The 21,515-nt window shown below is 40.3% G+C and overlaps 1 protein-coding gene across 1 annotated transcript in view; it reads right to left on the reverse strand.

The window, feature by feature from the left end:
- The window catches only part of LOC139764960 (intermembrane lipid transfer protein VPS13A-like), a 1,504,808-nt gene that overhangs the window by 415,101 nt on the left and 1,068,192 nt on the right, over window positions 1–21,515 (reverse strand). The window contains 2 exon segments of the mRNA XM_071692018.1: window positions 5,393–5,523; window positions 7,258–7,392. Coding sequence (XP_071548119.1) covers window positions 5,393–5,523; window positions 7,258–7,392 — 266 coding nt within the window.

Below are 21,515 nucleotides of genomic sequence, written 5' to 3' on the forward strand. Positions count from 1 at the left end.
AACAATGTTGTATGGTTGCGAGGCGTGGGCTATGGATAGAGTTGTGCGCAGGAGGATGGATGTGCTGGAAATGAGATGTTTGAGGACAATGTGTGGTGTGAGGTGGTTTGATCGAGTGAGTAACGTAAGGGTAAGAGAGATGTGTGGAAATAAAAAGAGCGTGGTTGAGAGAGCAGAAGAGGGTGTTTTGAAGTGGTTTGGGCACATGGAGAGAATGAGTGAGGAAAGATTGACCAAGAGGATATATGTGTCGGAGGTGGAGGGAACGAGGAGAAGAGGAAGACCAAATTGGAGGTGGAAAGATGGAGTGAAAAAGATTTTGTGTGATCGGGGGCCTGAACATGCAGGAGGGTGAAAGGAGGGCAAGGAATAGAGTGGATTGGAGCGATGTGGTATACCGGGGTTGACGTGCTGTCAGTGGATTGAATCAAGGCATGTGAGGCGTCTGGGGTAAACCATGGAAATCTGTGTAGGTATGTATATTTGTGTGTGTGGACGTATGTATATACATGTGTATGGGGGGGGGTTGGGCCATTTCTTTCGTCTGTTTCCTTGCGCTACCTCGCAAACGCGGGAGACAGCGACAAAGTATAATAAAAAAAAAATAAATAATATATATATATATATATATATATATATATATATATATATATATATATATATATATATATATATATATATATATATATATTATCCCTAGGGATAGGGGAGAAAGAATACTTCCCACGTATTCCCTGCGTGTCATAGAAGGCGACTAAAAGGGGAGGGAGCAGGTGGCTGGAAACCCTCCCCTCTCATTTTTTTAATTTTCCAAAAGAAGGAACAGAGAAGGGGGCCAGGTGAGGATATTCAATCATAGGCCCAGTACTCTGTTCTTAACGCTACCTCACTGATGCGGGAAATGGCAAATAGTATGAAAGAAAAAGAAATATATAGATATATATATCCCTAGGGATAGGGGAGAAAGAATACTTCCCACGCATTCCTCATGTGTCATAGGTGAGAGCAAAGGACGTAAGGGGAGTGGGGGAGGAATGGGATGTACTTAGGGAAGTAGTGATGATTTGCACAAAAGATGCTTGTGGCATGAGAAGTGTGGGAGGTGGGAAGATTAGAAAGGTTGGTGAGTGGTAGGATGAAGAAGTAAGATCATTAGTGAAAGAGAAGAGAGAGGCATTTGCATAAGTTTTGCAGGGAAATAGTGCAAATGACTGGGAGATGTATAAAAGAAAGAGGCAGGAGGTCAAGAGAAAGGTGCAAGAGGTGATAAAGAGGGCAAATGAGACTTGGGTTGAATGAGTATCATTAAATTTTAGGGAGAATAAAAAGATGTTTTGGAAGGAGGTAAATATAGTGCGTAAGACAAGAGAACACATGGAAACATCAGTGAAGGGGGATAATGGGGAAGTGATGACAAGCAGTGGTGATGTTACCAGTAGTTGGAGTGAGTATTTTGAAGGTATGTTGAATGTGTTAGATGATAGAGTGTCAGATACAAGGTATTTTGGTCGAGGTGGTGTGTGAAGTGAGAGGGTTAAGGAGAATGATTTGGTAAACTGAGAAGAGGTAGTAAAAGCTTTGCGGAAGATGAAAGTTGGCAAGGCAGTGGGTTTGTATGGTACTGCAGTAGAATTTATTAAAAAAGTGGGCGACTGTGTTGTTGACTGGTTGGTAAGGATATCTAATGTATGTATGACTGATGGTGAGGTGCCTGAGGATTGGCAGAATGCATGAATAGTGCCATTGTACAAAGGCAAAAGGGATAAAGGTGAGTGCTTAAATTACAGAGGTATAAGTTTGTTGAGTATTCCTGGGATTTTTTACCAATTATATATAGCATGTGTACGAGTAGGAAGAAAGTGACTGGTCACCAGTGAATATCAGTTTGTGGCATGGTGTGTCACATCTCCATGGCTGTTTAATTTGTTTATGGATGGGGTGGTTAGGGAGGTGAATGCAAGAGTTTTGGAGAGAGGGGCAAGTATGTACTCTCTTGTGGATGAGAGGGCTTGGGAAGTGAGTCAGTTGTTGTTCACTGATGATACACCGCTGGTGGCTTAATCCAGTGAGAAACTGCAGAAGTTGGTGACTGAGTTTGGTAAAGTATGTGAAAGAAGAAAGCTGAGACTAAATGTGAATATGATTAAGGTTATCAGATTCAGTAGGGTTGAGGGACAAGTCATTTGGAGGTAAGTTTGAATGGAGAAAAACTGGAGGGAGTGAAGTGTTTTAGATATCTGGGAATGGATATGGCAGAGGATGGAACCATGGCAGTGGAAGTGAGTCACAAGTAGGGGGAAGGGGCGAAAGTTGTGGGAGCATTGAAGAATGTGTGGAAGGTGAGAATGTTATCTCAGAGAGCAAAAATGTGTATGTTTGAAGGAATAGTGGTTCCAACAATCAATATGGTTGTGAGGCATGAGCTATAGATAGGGTTGTGTGCAGGAGGGTGGTTGTGTTGGAAATGAGACGTTTGAGGACAATATGTGGTGTGAGGTGGTTTTATTGAGTAAGTAATGAAAGGGTACGAGAGATGTGTGGTAATAAAATGAGTGTGGTTGAGAGAGCAGAAGAGGGTGTATTGAAATGTTTTGGTCACATGGAGAGAATGAGTGAAGAAAGATTGACAAAGAGAATACATGTGTTAGAGGTGGAGGGAATGAGAAGTGGGAGACCAAGTTGGAGGTGGAAGGACAGAGTGAAAAAGATTTTGAGCGATTGGGGCCTGAACATACAGGAAGGCGAAAGGCGTGCAAGAAATAGAGTGAATTGGAACGATGTGGTATACCAGGGTTGACATGCTGTCAATGGATTGAACCATTGCATGTGAAGCATCTGGGATAAACCATGGAAAGTTTTGTGAGGCCTGGATTTGCAAAGGGAGCTGTGGTTTCGGTGCATTACACATGACAGCTAGAGACAGTGTGAACAAATGTGGCCTTTGTTGTGTTTTCTAGCACTACATCGCATGCGTGTGAGGGGAGAGGGGTGCCATAGTCATGTGTGGTGGGGTGGTGGAAGGAATAGATGAAGGCAGTATGTATAAATATGTACATGTGTATATATGTATATGTCTGTGTATGTATATGTATGTATATGCATGTATGTGGGCATTTATGTATATAGATGTGTATGTGGGTGGGTTGGGCCATGCTTTCGTCTGTTTCCGTATGCTACCTCGCTTACGCGGGAGACGGTGACAATGTATAATAATACAAATATAAATGATATATATCATCATTATTATCATATTTGATCTCCATTTCTTGCATCAGCGAGGTAACACCAGGAAATAGATGAAGAAAGATCCATCCACTCATATATACATACATGCACACATACATACATACATATTCATACTTGCTTTTCCTCATCCTTTCCTGGTGTCACCTTTCCCCACAGGAAGCAGCATTGCCACCCCTTGCATCAGTGAGGTAGTGCCAGGAAACAGACAACAAAAGGCCACATCCACGAACACTCAGTCTCTAGCGGTCATGTGTACCGCAACAAAACTGCAGCTCCCTATCCTCATCCATGCCCACAGACCTTTCCATGGTTTACCTGGACACTTCACATGCCCTGGTTGAGTCCACTATCAGCACATCAACCACAGTATACTACATCATTCCAATTCACTCTATTCCATGCACGCCTTTCACCCCCCTCCATGTTAAAGCCCCACTTGCTCAAAATATTTTCCCCTCCATCCTTCCACCTCCAATTTGGTCTCCTTCTCCTTGTTCCCTTTACTACTGACATACACACTCTCTCTGTCAACCTTTCCTCAATCATTTGTTCCATATGTTCAAACTATTTCAACACACTGATTTTTACATTTGCACACTGGGGATAGTCAATTAAGATCAACTGTGCAGTTTAAGTATGAAGCCTTTGTGAGTAAAGTCCCCCTTTCACAACCAGGGCTGCCTCCAAGAGCCCATGCTGTAAATATAAAATTTTCTACCTTAGTTTTCTTAAGGAACCTCCAACTGGATGATATTTGTGAAAGGCATATTTCATATCATAAGCACCTTTGTTCAGTGATACCTCTGTTCAGATCTAGTTGACCTCTCTTGTGTATGAAGCAATTGGAAGAGAATGGTCCAGAATGGAGTTCATTTTTCATTACAAGTTGGTTCTTTCTTTAGGTTTTCTTAAAGACCTTCCTCCTTCATGTGTGAATGTTCTCACATACTCGTAGGAACTCTGTCTGTAGGTGAGAAATGTAGATTTTGAAAGATAAAAATCATTTCTCTATCAAAGGCAGAGTGCTCTCAGCATCAATTTACTTCTAATTTCATATCTTACCCAGTTTTCCTTTTCAAAAATAATTCCTTGATTTGTAACAGTAATATAGCTAAGGCAGGATTACCAGTGGTCAGCAAATGAATTGGGGATGATCACTTGGCTCTACCTCACCTCTGTGCCATGGCACATAGGCCTGGGCAGGTTTCTGTGGGGTCTTTGAGCCCTATGAAAGGTTATCTGCCATCCTTATATGTTTTATGAGTGGTGTATCCTCAAAGATACACCTTATTTTGGGAAGTATAAAAATGCTTTAACCCTAAATGAGTAAATGCTGTCTTAAATGCCAATAAATTTCTGTTTGCAGATAGAAAGCTTTCTGTCTTTCAAAGCCAAAATTAACCTCAAATCTTATCCTGTGTTTGAATTGTATAAAAGAGTAAAAGCCATAGTTCTACCAAGAACAAAGAATCTTGGGCTTGTTGCAAAAGTTTTACAGACTTGATCTTGATGAAGGGCAAATTCTGCCTTTTAAACAGTTCATATGAATCATAAGCTTAAGCACATTTAGGTAATACTGGAAAGATACTGTCAGTTATATCCTGATTCTCTTTAAGATTATGTAACCCATACACAAAGCTGGGGAAATAAAGAATGACTATGCTTCCAGACATCTGGTTCAAGTTGGTGCTGAGGGATAAGGTAAATGGTACAGGAGAAGCAAGGAACAGAGGTGTTATGTTGGGTCACCTATTCAAGAATATTTGAGCTAATTCTAATAAGCATTCTGCCCAGATCCAAGCATTTGGGCAGAGAACTAGCTATGCTGCATATATAAACCTAACAAGGAAAATTAAATAGCTTGAAATCAATTCCTGGAACAATACAAAAATACGAATTTACAATACAATTTAGATTAGAAGCTGAGGCTGAAATCACATATCAGTTATGGAGAAATGACAAAGAATTAGAAAGTATACAAGGGCAAATGAATCTTTTATGGAAATCATATTTCAAAGAGAAAATCAGTCCCTCCTGTTTTCCACATCCTCTCCCAGCAACGCCAGATTAATAAATAACAACAAAATAATATAGACAAAGAACAAATGAGTTAAAGTGAATCGAATTCCTTTGTTTACTAACTTACTTTATGGTGGTAAGTTGTCCAGCAACTGAGTGCAGGAGCACACAAGATGACACACATGGCTGGATAATGCCAATTTCATTGGATGGGTAGAAGACAGTGGGGAACACTGCATCCATGAGCTGGTTGTCAACCTTTGGGAAATATCATGACTCAGTACAGTTGTAATAAAACATACAGAAATAATAAATAAATTCATATCATGTGGTATGTGTGTGTGTGAGAGAGATTTCCAGGGGATGTGGGGGCTTCATTATGTTTTGCTGGCAGACTTAGTGACATTATAGATGAGTCTTTTGAGCAAAAACTTATAGCAAAATAAATACAAGGTTAAGAGACAGGGCAAAATGAGTGTAAGACTAAAACTTGTCCCTGTTACACATAAACATTAATCAAAGACAGAAACAAACTTCTACCTGAATATGTCAGCAGATGATGCAAAAGTCATATGGGAAGAAAAGAGTGAGAAGGATTGCACCAGCTTACAAGTGAATCTAAACAGACTCCATAGATGATCTGATACATGGCTGATGAAATTCAACCCAAGAAAATGTAAAGTAATGAAGATGGGACAAAGCACGAGGCAGCCTCAACATGATTATTGTCTAGCAAGAAATAAGCTTCAGGATCTATGTTTGAGCAGAACTTGGGAATCGACTTCATCCATAACCTGTTGCTAAAGTTCTATATAAGGAAAATAGTGGGAAGAAAAAGGTTTGCTGGCAAATATCAAAATAACTTTCAAGCATATGGATAATGAAATACTAGCAAGGTATTCATATCCCTGTAACTGTGCCTAAAGAAGCACAGAGAAAGTCCAGAAGAATGCAACAAAGATGTTACCAGAATTAGGAAAGCAAAATCACTGGGAAAGGCCAGAGGCTTTAAATATACCCATCTTGGAAGAGAAAAGAGTGAGGGTTGACCTTTAAGTTTTTATAAGAGATCAACAATATGGACAGTGCTGAGTTCCTTGAGAGGTGTAGAGTAATAAAGGTAAGCTACTAAGATTTAGAAGGAAAGTTAGACAGGTTGGTTTGAGTGTGAGTCAAAATGGGTGGAACCTGAAGGAAGTGTAGTGCTTTAGATACCTGGGAGTGGACATAGCAAGGGATGGAACTATGGAAAGTGAAATAAATCACATGGTGGTTGATGAGCCAAAGGCACAGGATATTCTAAGAGGGAGAGGTCACTACCTGTGAGGGTAAAGAACGATATGTTTTATGGTACAGTTGTCTTGATGGTGACCTAAATGGAAAAGCATGGAAATGGGTGGATATGCTGAATGCCTGAGGACAATATAAGGTGCAATGAGGGTTGATTGTGTGGGGAATGACAGTGTAAGAAAGAAGTGAGGTAGTAAGCAGAGTAGTAGAGATATCTAAAATGGTTTGAAAATGGAGTAAATGAGTAAAGAGAAAATCATTAAGAGGAGAAGTGGAAGGAGCAAGAGGAAGGAAGAGAAGGAGATGGAATGATGGAGAGAGAGAGAGAGCTTTCTATCTACAGGGGCATGAACATGCAGGAAGGTGAGTGGTATGCATGGGACAGAGAGAACTGCAACTATGTGGTAAGCTAAGGACAACATACTGTCGACAGTGGGTCAAACCAAGGCTTATGAAAAAGTCAAGAGAAACCAATGAATTGTCTGAGGTTTAAGTGTATCATACAAGACAGCTATAAACTGGAAGTGAGCAAATGAGACCATTTTTCATCTGATCCTAATCTGCTTAACTATAAAGGAAATAATGAACAAGTATGAAAAATAAGGTGACTGAAAAAGAATGTCAGTCACAGAGCAGTCAATGGCATGCTCATAGCCCCTCTATGAAATAAGAGATTCAGATTAACATGATATCATCATTTACCTGTATGCGATGTAGCTGTGCAGATGCATAGGTGTAGTGCTGAGAATGTCTATATTGAACCCAAAGGGCTGGCTGTTTAGTTCGCCGCAGCTTACCACTGAAGGGTCGAGTCATATACATTTTGGACAAGTCCACCTGTAGATACAACTCTTTTGAGAACCCTATGACAAGACACACAACAGGGCACTTTTCCACATCTAAATGTCAGAAAAATTGGAGTCTTGTTGGAATAGCATTTTGGAAATACAACTCAGGAATGTGGATCGTGTAAAGACAAACTATAAATAAACCTATGAGTAGAGTCCACAAAGCTCTTCTCCAGGAAAATTTTAGGGAAGCAGCAGGGTGAATTTCAGACAACTATGACTGAAAAATACAGGTACTGTACTGGTAAGCATCAATCTTCCAATAATGATCATTCACTCGGTAGCACAATAAACGCACCTCACTACAACACAAAACTTTTTTTATTAGATTGGGCAGTTGTACCATCAGTATCTAAATACCTGCCTATCTTCCTACCCCAGGAGCCCCTTTTCCCCTGCAGCACTCATTAAGCTGGCCAAATCCACTGGCAGAGACACAGATCATATAGTGTAATGATGCCATGTGTATATTATGCAGAGTGAGTAAAAGGCAATTAAGCAGTACAGGTTGTACCCCTCTAATCTGGAACTCTGTGGTACGGCACACTTTGAATCTGCCACCATTAGTTAGTGGATCTGCCACCAGGGAAATGCTGTTAGTGGTGCTAAGGTGCCAAAATCTCTTTACACTGCAGCCGTGTTAAATAACAGTCCTGTAATTTCTTATAGCCCCAGAACAAGTATATATATGATGCTGATGAATCTGTCCTTTATTGGTGTTGTATGCCATGAAAAACCCTTGGCCAAGATATTGAGGAGTCTCCATCTGGGGGTAAGGATTCCAAAAACAGGGCAACAACTCTTGGTTGTAGCAATGTGCAGGAACACATAAAATCAAGCTACTGGCAATTGGTATGAGTGTTCACCTGATGGCCTTTAAAGGGATAAATTCCTGTTTTCCAGCATTTTCTGTGGTCTGGCAGTGGACAGGTCCCAATTCTGCCAGATTAAAGAGATACAACCTATATGTGTTCAGTGTCTTCTTGTGATAGTTACATCTTTGGCATGAAGGGTCTTGAGATATGTTGAACCGGTGTTTGTAGTGATAAAGAGATAGGTTGTGGCCAGGGTGCAGAGAAGAAATTGTAACTCTTACATGTTATGGGAATGTGGTTACAGATGGATGAAAGAATGGTGGAATGGTACTCAAGGCAGAGTCACTTCAGTACATGCATTGCTATGTTTGTTGGGGTGGGAGGGATCTGTGAGTATGTTGTTAAAGTGTGAAGCAGGTTTAAGCCTTTTATATCTGCACTGAGCTTAGTGGTTAGTTATGGAGGTATTTGGACAGAAATGGTATAATGCTGTTACAAAGAATTAAGTGCTGAGTATATTGATGCGGGATTGTATTAGGGTTATTTTTGCTTGTTGTTTAGGTTGTGGGTATTTGTAGTTGCTGGGCAGCCAGTGATTGTTCTGTGTGGTCTGTTCTGAGTAGTTTGCAGCCTTGTTATCCCAGTTTTTGATAGGGAGAATGACCAACAAGGTAAGATGTAGTGTAGGTTGGGATAGATAAACTGTCTCTAGAGGATACTAGGAAATTCTTTGTAGTAGGATCTTAATATAGTGTAGTTTGATATAACAATTTTGATATAGTGTGGGGAGACCTAAATCACTTCTATTTTTTCACGGAATCACAATATAGTGCAGTTTGATATAACAATTTTGATATACTGTGGGCACCTAAATTACTTCTATTCTTTTATGATGAGAGCTGTCTCAGTAATAACCAGTCACCACTGTGCCTAAGCATCCAGCTAATATTCCAATGACAAGTAAGCCTGCTCAACATACTGAATGAAATTGACTGTGGCTCTAGCACTTCAGCAGTTGCTTGCTGTTATGGCATTAATGATAGTACCATCAACATGAGGAAGAAAAGTAAATCTATCAAAAATGTCTTTTTTCAGCAGTCTGTTTCAAAGATAGCAACGCATTCCTGGATGCTGACATATGTGAAGATGGAGGATGCTCTTCCATTTAACCATTATCCGCAAAAAAATATAATCTCCCCACTCTAAAAATTTGGGAATTTCAAGATTGATGGGAAGCATTTTTCTTCTTAAAACATCAAAGATTATGTCAATATGATACAGAAAATAAGTAGAAAAGTAAATCTGGCTCAAACCCAAATACACAATTACAAGAATGCTTAACACATAATTGTCTATTATATTCTGCTACTGACCACCAGATATATGTTTGTCACAAATTAACATTTCCATTTAGTTGTTCTGTACCACTTCACATGATTTATTTTGCTATCTTCACTTACATATTGCACTTTGAGTTTTAGTATTATGTTTCAAACTAAACCATCTTAATCACATAACTGAATGTAATACTTCTGAGAAATACTAGATGACATGTAGATGGCATCATCTGATGAGGGTCAAGAGGATGCATTGGCCAAACAGGCAAGCAATTGCTGTCTACCCCATTTAGCATTACTTATTGTGCTTCCCAGTTTTATCAACACATGTAATTTTGAAAGAAGACAAACGAAAAATGGGTTCCCAATGTTGCATGGCAAAGAATGATCAAAATTCGATTGTTATAAAATGAACAGAACAATTCCTTGTATCTTACAATCCATGCTTATCTTCCTCATTAAATCCAGTCTCTCTAAACCCACAAATGAGATGGAAACATCTGGCTACAGCGCAACTTCATGCAAACACAGATGCACATAATGCATCACAATGGCACATTACCACCACCTCATTCATAACTTACCAACTCACATAGTTCCTCAGTACAAGTAAGCAATTCAGCTACACTGTAAGGAACCTGCTCCTACCAGTCCCTCTTTTTATGTAGTCAAAATTTGCTAAGCAGGTGTGTGCCACAGAAGTGCATGAAAACTTCATTTTTCTCTGTATACCTATTGGTGTGCTATATCTGATTTCTCTTTATGCAGGACTTTAACAGATCATAACCCCAGCATAATCTTAAGGGTGGATGTACTGTACTGGCTGAATTCACATAGAGAAACAATACAAGGCACTGATATTATTCAACAGGTTCTTGACTAAATCAAATACTATAAATCTATTACACAGAGTTTAATATTAATGAAGATGCTGTAACAGAAATATGAACAGTATAGCAGTATTCAGTTTAGACTGTTTCTAGTTCGGGGAGGCAAGTGGTCAGTTGTCTCGGTTAAAAACCTGCATCTCACTTAGTGAGTAGTACCTTTTTCTGCAGGTCTTTTCAGCATGTTTTTACCTAACATAAGAATTATAGCAGAAGAGGGTGTTTTGAAATGGTTTGGTCACATGGAGAGAATGAGTGAGGAAAGACTGACAAAGAGGATATATGTGTCAGAGGTGGAGGGAACGAGGAGAAGTGGGGGACCAAACTGGAGGTGGAAAGATGGTGTGAAAAGGATTTTGAGTGATCAGGGCCTGAACATGCAGGAGGGTGAAAGGCATGCAAGGAATAGAGTGAATTGGAATGATGTGGTATACCAGGGTCGACGTGCTGTCAGTGGATTGAACCATGGCATGTGAAGTGTCTGGGGTAAACCATGGAAAGTTCTGTGGGGCCTTGATGTGGAAAGGAAGCTGTGCTTTCGGTGCATTATACAGGACAGCTAGAGACTGAGTGTGAACGAATGTGGCCTTTGTTGTCCTTTCCTAGTGCTACCTTGCGCCCATGTGGGGGGAGGGGGTTGTTATTTTATGTGTGGCAGGGTGGCGACGGGAATGAATAAGGGCAGACAGTATGAATTATGTACATCTGTATATATGTATATGTCTCTGTGTGTATATATATGTATACGTTGAGATGTATAGGTATGTATATATGTGTAAGAGACGTGTATGTATATACATGTGTATGTGGGTGGGTTGGGCCATTCTTACGTCTGTTTCCTTGTGCTACCTCGCTAACGCAGGAGACAGCAACAAAGTATAATAATAATAAAAAAAAGAACTAATAGTTATCTACATATTCAAAAAATAAATAAAAAAAAACATACCTGGAGTTACAGTGCTTGTTTTCATAACTTTCATCTTTCACTTAGTGAATGATAGGGTAAATCATATATTCTTATGTATTATAAAACACAGTTCTCTTTATAAGGTTTATGACTAATTCATTTATCCCTGGGGATAGGGGATTAAGAATACTTCCCACGTATTCCCTGCGTGTCATAGAAGGCGACTAAAAGGGGAGGGAGCGGGGGGCTGGAAATCCTCCCCTCTCGTTTTTTTTTTTTTTAATTTTCCAAAAGAAGGAACAGAGAATTGGGCCAGGTGAGGGTATTCCCTCAAAGGCCCAGTCCTCTGTTCTTAATGCTACCTCGCTAATGCGGGAAATGGCGAATAGTTTAAAAGAAAAAAAAGAAAAAGACTAATTCATACATTAATAACAATGATCAACAAGTTTTACCTTATTTCATGTTTTGGAGATAGCATGTACTTTCCTTTATGAATTTTGGAATGCTGAACATGACAATGACCATGAAAACACTTGGCTGGCTACAGTTTCCAAGAAAATCTCTATCTTTTATTCTATATGTATCACAAACTATATTCATGACACGGGGTACAGTCAGTTGCTTTCATCAATTATACACAATGCCTCTCTGCCTGCCCCTTACATTCAAGTTCTAGAACATCTCTTACTACTGTCCAGCAAGAGTCTGCTAACACTGCTGAATTCCATTTGCCCTAACACCATTTCCCTATTGCCAAGACCTCTTGATGGAAACATCTGCCGCTGCAGTTAGCCAGAAAAAATCCAGGTGAGAGTAGAGAAAAATTATCTTTAAAGACACATTGCAACCCATTTTCTGATAGGATGGCAACAGGATTTCAACAAGTTCCTTGTAGTTTTCATCCTCGATATATCCTATGGTTGCTACCAGCAAAAAAGCTCTCCACAGTATTTTCTTGTCACCACTGAGGATGCAGTCGAACTGCACATTTCTGAAGATCTTGCAGATCCATGGACCAATGAAAACACCCTCCTTGATCTCAACCTCACTAAGCCTTGGGAATTTCCCATTGAGCTACGTAAACACTGTCCCACTTCTATCTGTAGCCTTATTGAAGTTCTTCATGAGGCCCACTTTGATGTGCAGAGATGGTAACAAAATCTTACTGCATTCAACCAGCAGTGGAAACTGTGTACTATTTGTTGCTGGTTCTAGTGAATGATGGGAAGCCCATTACCCTAATTGTAATGAGAAATCTTTGCTCAACTGTTCTATTCACACAAGAAACAGCAAAACTTTGTATAGTCCTGCTGCAGTCCTAGCAAGAAAGATTGCAACAACCTTCAATTCACCCCAAAGTTGCCATTGGTATTTCTTGTGGTTTATGCAGTTCAAAAGTTGAAATTTCAAGTTATTTTATGATTCCTTCATTTGGACTGCAAGACCAACTGAAATTCATGGTAACACATTGCTCTCACGCTACAAAACTTAACTTTGATGAGTCTATGAACACTCATCTGGGTTATGATTGAAGGCTGCCATCAGATCATCTACATTGCTGCAGGTGACAAGATTACCTACTACCTCAAAAAATGAAGTTAAATCTTTCTGGCAGGTATGGAACACAGACATTGTTACATTTTCATCAAGGAGATTCCACTGCTGCAGTCTTGAGCCTAACACTTCTATTTCATTCTTCAAGAGTTCCGAATGTCTGACGAGATTGCTCAATTCATTCTGTGTGATCCTGTGTGGTTCAGGAGATGTCATGTTAGGTGCAGAATTAGGATCTCTTGGTGCTGATGGCTCATAAGTTTTACAAATGTTGTCATCCTGCTCATCCTACGATTCCAGGAAAAATGAGTCTGGGGATTCCAGAATGGGAAGTCCTTCACCATGGGGTACTAGGTGCATACTGAATAGCTTGAGGTCCACTTTTTCTTCTTGGAAATACCTTGTTGGACAGGAGGCACCATGCAGATATAACAGTCCCTGATGTGATTTATCAGAATTGATAGCATTTTCCCATTCAACCAGCAGTGAAGGTTTGCTGCATAAGCGTTGGTGCTTTGGAAAATGTGTGGAAAAAGAGGTCATTGTCTTTACAGGTAAAGATGATTAGGCATAAAGGTATAGTAGTCCTGTTAGTGCTATATGCAAAGGCCTTAGAAATGTAAAGGACAGGGTGAATGTATTGAAATCAAAATGTTTGAGGACAGTATATGGTGTAAGAAAAGCTAATTGAATAAGAAATGATGGGGTAAGAGAGAGGTGCAGTAGTAAGAAGGGTGTGAATGAGACACATGAAAAGGGTGTGCTGAAATGGCTTGGAAAAATGGAGAGGATAAGTGAGGAAAGGATAACTAAGTGGGTATACATGTCAGAAGAGGAGGGGACAAGGAAATGGGGGAAACCAAACAGGAGATGGAAGGATGGAGTGAAAGATGCTTTGAAGACTTGGGGCATGAACATGCTATGGGGTGCAAGGGGGCAAAGGATACAACAAATTGGAGTGATGTGGTTTACGGTTGAAGAAATACTTTCAACAGGATGAACCAGGGCATATAACATAGTCTAGGGAAACCAAGGAAAGATCTGTGGGGCCCAGTTGTCGATAAACATGACAGCTAGAGATGGGATGTGAGCAATGATACCTCACTAATATGGGAAATGGTGAACTTGAATGAAGAAAGAAAAACAAAACAATAATAAATATCTAAAATGCAAATAAACCTATCCCAAAAGAATAACCATTCTTTATGATTAAAGAAAATAGTTTACCCTGAGAATAACCAAGGAATAACCAAGAAGCATCAACCTAATTACTCTGGCATGCCACAGGTTTGCCATCCCTACTTAGGTAAATGGCTTTACCATCCTCTGTAAATGGCTGACAGAAGTGACAAATCAATTTTTGACACAAAATTTTCCACAAAAACAATCTCCCTCGATATGATGATGGTTGCCAGATTGTATCAATCAGTTCAAATTTTCATCTTATTTTCTTGATATTGTACTTATTCATGTTCATATGTGCAGGCCTTCCCAGTTCCTGGAGGTCTAGATGTCTTTTAATGCCCCTTGGGACCTAGGGATGAATGTTCATTTGCCTTATGGCTCAAAAGTACTGAAATATATTCCAAAGATCTGAAGACAGTAAAAGTGTAAGAGGCTTAAGTATGAAAGGGAAGAAAGGATCACAAGACACCATAGTCCTCCTGACCCTGACCTATGCAGCTGAAGCATGGACATGGGATGAATTACTGTAGTCAAGAATCCAGGCTATGGAAATGAGTAATTCGGGAGGAGAATGTGGCATAACTAGATGGAATGAAGAAAGTTTTGAGGGAGTTTATGAGAGAGTAGGTATGGTAGAGAATACAAAGGGAATGAATTGTGGAGTGGTAGAGTAGTTGAAGCATAATGCTCTGAAGTGGTTTGGGCCTGTGGAAAGAATGCAAGATGAGGAGTTTACAAGGAGCATGTAAGATAGTACAATCAAAGGGGTTGGTGTAAGAGAAAGACCACCTTTGACATAAGGAAACAGAGTGAAAGAGTACTGATGGGAGAGAAATGGGGAAAAATATGTGGAATGGTTTATGAGAGGGAGTCATGTAAGGTAGGGGATAAGTGGAAACTTTTGCCATAGCCACTCCCTTGATGGGAGTTACCAAAAGGAATGGGCATCAGATATAGAGACTCTAGATAGTTCCCTTCCACTGAGCTGCTTGTTTGCAAAATCTCTTCTGTTTTCTTCGTCCTCTTCATGAATTTCATTTGACAGTTCCTTGTTAAATTACATGCCTGCAACTAAGTTATTTCCTTTTCTTCTGTAAATGACTTGTGGATAGTCAAAAGTAAGCTAGGATTTTCTGAATGGCAACTGCCTTTCATGGCAGTATAAGCAAAACTTACTTAGGATCCTCCCACTATAATGCTCCATTTCCACTCATGAATATGCCATACCTAGTATTACTTCTAAAAGTAATGCATCCGTGGGTCCCATCAGCAGTCACTGTCTCACTGGTTACTTTATTTCAACCACCTACCACCCTACCACTACACAAGTACAAAAAGCTTTTTGCTCAGCTTTTTGTCATGCGCTATGGATACTCTGGTGCTGCTTCACTTGAAGAGCTGTTCATTATCAATGTCATCCTACTGATTTAGAAACTTGATGGCTGTTAACAGGTACTTCTATCTTTTCTTTCCTCCATGGTGATCAGTTCTGTAGTTCTCAACCTCTCACTTTAGCTCAATCCTCCTAATTCAGGTACCATCTTAGATGCTCTTCTCTGTACCCTCTCAATCAGGTCTTTCTGCTTCTTTAGGTATGGTGACCAAACTTGCAAGGCATAATCCAGTTTTGGTCAGATATACGTAGTGAAAGATTAGAAATATGTCCTTGTCCATATACAGTATGTACTATACTTGAATGTGATTCCTGTATTTGCTATCAGACAGTTTGCCACTTTCCAAATTCTCCTAATGTGTAGTTCTGGTGACAGTAAAAATTTGAATCCCTTGGTCTCTTTCATGTGCAGATTTTTGTAACATATTTCCCACAAGGAAATAATTCCAGTGAGTCCTTTTGCTTAGGCCCATCCTCATCACCCTGTACTCTCTTGGACTGAATTCATTCATCTGTCTGACTAACTTTGTAGATTGTTCAAGTTCCCTTGTAGGCTAATGAAATCATCATTTCATTTCCCTCATGAACCTGGCTTCATCTCAACATGTTTAAACATGATTCTAGTCCATCAGGTAAATCATCTGCAAACACTAAGATCAGAAGTGGACCCTTAGCTGAGCCCTGAAGTACACTACTTATAACCCTAGCTCACTATAAGTCCATTCTTTTTTTCTAAAGGTTGAAGGCTCCAGTCACAGACAAAAGTCCGCATCAGGCCAGACCTTAATTGAAATATAGAGAGAGAAATATGAAGCAGGAAAAAAGAAAAGACAAGGGAAAATATTTACAAATTTTTGAGAATGTGAAAAACCTGTCTTGAAATGTTTCAAGTCATAGTTACTGGGAAAGACATAGAAGGTAGAGAGTTCCAATGATTCAATGTGTAGGGAAAGAAGCAAGTATAAAAACAGTCTACCATCAAGTTGCTGATGGCCATACAATAATCATGTGGTGCAGCAGCTTGCTGAGTATTATATAGTGATGTAACAGATTAGGTCCAAATTATTTGTAAAGAGTGGTTGTAGCGTATCATTTCTTCTGATTGGTTCTGTTATTTGCTTAATGAGGGAGAACTTGTCACAGTCATATAATAAATAGGCTTTCTTTATGCACTAGTTCATTTAAGCCACTTCCAGAGGGATTTTCAGGGGGATGGGTTTTCAAGGTGCTCCAGGCAGGTTTCTAAATTTTTTATTTGTTGTGGAAATTCTTATGAATCTTGTATTTGGTGGTCTATAGATTAGTGTAATTACTACATTCTGGTCTTAAACCTTGCCAACAAAATCTTCTACTTTATTAATTGAGAAATCTATATTTTTTCACTATTTTGCTTTGTTGCTGTCTCCCACGTTAGCGAGGTAGCGCAAGGAAACAGACGAAAGAATGGCCCAACCCACCCACATACACATGTATAAACATACACGTCCACACATGCAAATATACATACCTATACATCTCATTGTATACATATATATACACACACAGACATATACATATATATACATGTACATAATTCATACTGTCTGCCTTTATTCATTCCCATCGCCACCCCGCCACACATGAAACAACAACCTCCTCCCCCCTCATGTGTGCGAGGTAGCACTAGGAAAAGACAACAAAGGCCACATTCGTTCACACTCAGTCTCTAGCTGTCATGTAATAATGCAACGAAAACACAGCTCCCTTTCCACATCGAGGCCCCACAGAACTTTCCATTGTTTACCCCAGACGCTTCACATGCCCTGATTCAATCCATTGACAGCACGTCGACCCCGGTATACCACATCGTTCCAATTCACTCTATTCCTTGCACGCCTTTCACCCTCCTGCATGTTCAGGCCACGATCACTCAAAATCTTTTTCACTCCATCTTTCCACCTCCAATTTGGTCTCCCACCTCTCCTCGTTCCCTCTACCTCTGACACATATATCCTCTTGGTCAATCTTTCCTCACTCATTCTCTCCATGTGACCAAACCATTTCAAAACACCCTCTTCTGCTCTCTCAACTACACTCTTTTTATTACCATACATCTCTCTTACCCTATTAATACTTACTCGATCAAACCACCTCACACTACATATTGTCCTAAAACATCTCATTTCGAACACATCCACCCTCCTCCAAACAACTCTTTCCATAGCTCATTCCTTGCAACCATATAACATTGTTGGAGCCATTATTCCTTCAAACATACCCATTTTTGCTTTCTGAGATAATGTTGTCGACTTCCACACATTCTTCAACGCTACCAGAACTTTCGCCCCCCTCCCCCACCCTATGATTCACTTCCGCTTCCATAGTTCTATCCGCTACCAAATCCACAACCAGATATCTAAAACACCTCACTCCCTCGAGTTTTTCTCCATTCAAACTTACCTCCCAATTGATTTGTTCCTCAACCCTACTGTACCTAATAATCTTGCTCTTATTCACATTCACCCTCAGCTTTCTTCTTTCACACACTTTACCAAACTCAGTCACCAGCTTCTGCAGTTTCTCACACGAATCAGCCACCAGCGCTGTATCATCAGCGAACAACAACTGACTCACTTCCTAAGCTCTCTCATCCACAACAGATTGTATACTTGCCCCTCTTTCCAAAACTCTTGCATTCACCTCCATAACAACCCCATCCATAAACAAATTAAACAACCATGGAGACATATATATATATATGGGAGGCAAGTTGTTAGAAGCAGTGAAAAGTTTTTATCGAGGATGTAAGGCATGTGTACGTGTAGGAAGAGAGGAAAGTGATTGGTTCTCAGTGAATGTAGGTTTGCGGCAGGGGTGTGTGATGTCTCCATGGTTGTTTAATTTGTTTATGGATGGGGTTGTTAGGGAGGTAAATGCAAGAGTTTTGGAAAGAGGGGCAAGTATGAAGTCTGTTGGGGATGAGAGAGCTTGGGAAGTGAGTCAGTTGTTGTTCGCTGATGATACAGCGCTGGTGGCGGATTCATGTGAGAAACTGCAGAAGCTGGTGACGGAGTTTGGTAAAGTGTGTGGAAGAAGAAAGTTAAGAGTAAATGTCAATAAGAGCTAGGTTATTAGGTACAGTAGGGTTGAGGGTCAAGTCAATTGGGAGGTGAGTTTGAATGGTGAGAGGCTGGAGGAAGTGAAGTGTTTTAGATATCTGGGAGTGGATCTGTCAGCGGATGGAACCATGGAAGCGGAAGTGGATCATAGGGTGGGGGAGGGGGCGAAAATTTTGGGAGCCTTGAAAAATGTGTGGAAGTCGAGAACATTATCCCGGAAAGCAAAAATGGGTATGTTTGAAGGAATAGTAGTTCCAACAATGTTGTATGGTTGCGAGGCGTGGGCTATGGATAGAGTTGTGCGCAGGAGGATGGATGTGCTGGAAATGAGATGTTTGAGGACAATGTGTGGTGTGAGGTGGTTTGATCGAGTAAGTAACGTAAGGGTAAGAGAGATGTGTGGAAATAAAAAGAGCATGGTTGAGAGAGCAGAAGAGGGTGTTTTGAAATGGTTTGGGCACATGGAGAGAATGAGTGAGGAGAGATTGACCAAGAGGATATATGTATCGGAGGTGGAGGGAACGAGGAGAAGTGGGAGACCAAATTGGAGGTGGAATGATGGAGTGAAAAAGATTTTGTGTGATCGGGGCCTGCACATGCAGGAGGTTGAAAGGAGGGCAAGGAATAGAGTGAATTGGATCGATGTGGTGTACCTGGGTTGACGTGCTGTCAGTGGATTGAATCAGGGCATGTGAAGCGTCTGGTGTAAACCATGGAAAGCTCTGTAGGTATGTATATACATGTGTATGGGGGTGGGTTGGGCCATTTCTTTCGTCTGTTTCCTTGCGCTACCTCGCAAACGCGGGAGACAGCGACAAAGCAAAAAAAAAAAAAAATATATATATATATATATATATATATATATATATATATATATATATATATATATATATATATATATATATGTGTGTGTGTGTGTGTGTGTGTGTGTGTGTGTTAGTGGTTTTGTTGCACGAGACCGGGTTATAGTGATGGGTGATTTGAATGCAAAGGTGAGTAAAGTGGCAGTTGAGGGAATAATTGGTATACATGGGGTGTTCAGTGTTGTAAATGGAAATGGTGAAGAGCTTGTAGATTTATGTGCTGAAAAGCGACTGGTGATTGGGAATACCTGGTTTAAAAAGCGAGATATACATCAGTATATGTATGTAAGTAGGAGAGATGGCCAGAGAGCGTTATTGGATTATGTGTTAATTGACAGGGGCGTGAAAGAGAGACTTTTGGATGTTAATGTTCTGAGAGGTGCAACTGGAGGGATGTCTGATCATTATCTTGTGGAAGCTAAGGTGAAGATTTGTATGGGTTTTCAGAAAAGAAGAGTGGATATTGGGGTGAAGAGGGTGGTGAGAGTTAGTGAGCTTGGGAAGGAGACTTGTGTGAGGAAGTATCAGGAGAGACTGAGTACAGAATGGAAAAAGGTGAGAACAATGGAAGTAAGGGGAGTGGGGGAGGAATGGGATGTATTTAGGGAATCAGTGATGGATTGTGCAAAAGATGCTTGTGGCATGAGAAAAGTGGGAGGTGTGTTGATTAGAAAGGGTAGTGAGTGGTGGGATGAAGAAGTAAGATTATTAGTGAAAGAGAAGAGAGAGGCATTTGGACGATTTTTGCAGGGAAAAAATGCAATTGAGTGGGAGATGTATAAAAGAAAGCGACAGGAGGTCAAGAGAAAGGTGCAAGAGGTGAAAAAGAGGGCAAATGAGAGTTGGGGTGAGAGAGTATCATTTAATTTTAGGGAGAATAAAAAGATGTTCTGGAAGGAGGTAAATAAAGTGCGTAAGACAAGGGAGCAAATGGGAACTTCAGTGAAGGGTGCAAATGGGGAGGTGATAACAAGTAGTGGTGATGTGAGAAGGAGATGGAGTGAGTATTTTGAAGGTTTGTTGAATGTGTTTGATGATAGAGAGGCAGATATAGGGTGTTTTGGTCGAGGTGGTGTGCAAAGTGAGAGGGTTAGGGAAAATGATTTGGTAAACAGAGAAGAGGTAGTAAAAGCTTTGGGGAAGATGAAAGCCGACAAGGCAGCAGGTTTGGATGGTATTGCAGTGGAATTTATTAAAAAAGGGGGTGACTGTATTATTGACTGGTTGGTAAGGTTATTTAATGTATGTATGACTCATGGTGAGGTGCCTGAGGATTGGCGGAATGCGTGCATAGTGCCATTGTACAAAGGCAAAGGGGATAAGAGTGAGTGCTCAAATTACAGAGGTATAAGTTTGTTGAGTATTCCTGGTAAATCATATGGGAGGGTATTGATTGAGAGGGTGAAGACATGTACAGAGCATCAGATTGGGGAAGAGCAGTGTGGTTTCAGAAGTGGTAGAGGATGTGTGGATCAGGTGTTTGCTTTGAAGAATGTATGTGAGAAATACTTAGAAAAGCAAATGGATTTGTATGTAGCATTTATGGATCTGGAGAAGGCATATGATAGAGTTGAGAGAGATGCTCTGTGGAAAGTATTAAGAATATATGGTGTGGGAGGCAAGTTGTTAGAAGCAGTGAAAAGTTTTTATCGAGGATACAAGGCATGTGTACGTATAGGAAGATAGTAAAGTGATTGGTTCTCAGTGGTTCCAACATTGTTGGAACGAATTTTCCATCAAACATACCCATTTTTGCTTTCCGAGATAATGTTCTCGACTTCCACACATTCTTCAAGGCTCCCAGGATTTTCGCCCGCTCCCCACACACTATGATCCACTTCCACTTCCATGGTTCCATCTGCTGCCAGATCCACTCCCAGATATCTAAAACACTTTACTTCCTCCAGTTTTTCTCCATTCAAACTTACCTCCCAATTGACTTGACCCTCAACCCTACTGTACCTAATTACCTTGCTCTTATTCACATTTACTCTTAACTTTCTTCTTTCACACACTTTACCAAACTCAGTCACCAGCTTCTGCAGTTTCTCACATGAATCAGCCAACAGCGCT

This window comes from Panulirus ornatus, chromosome 52 (genome assembly GCF_036320965.1).
Source record: "Panulirus ornatus isolate Po-2019 chromosome 52, ASM3632096v1, whole genome shotgun sequence".
NCBI lineage: Eukaryota > Metazoa > Arthropoda > Malacostraca > Decapoda > Palinuridae > Panulirus > Panulirus ornatus.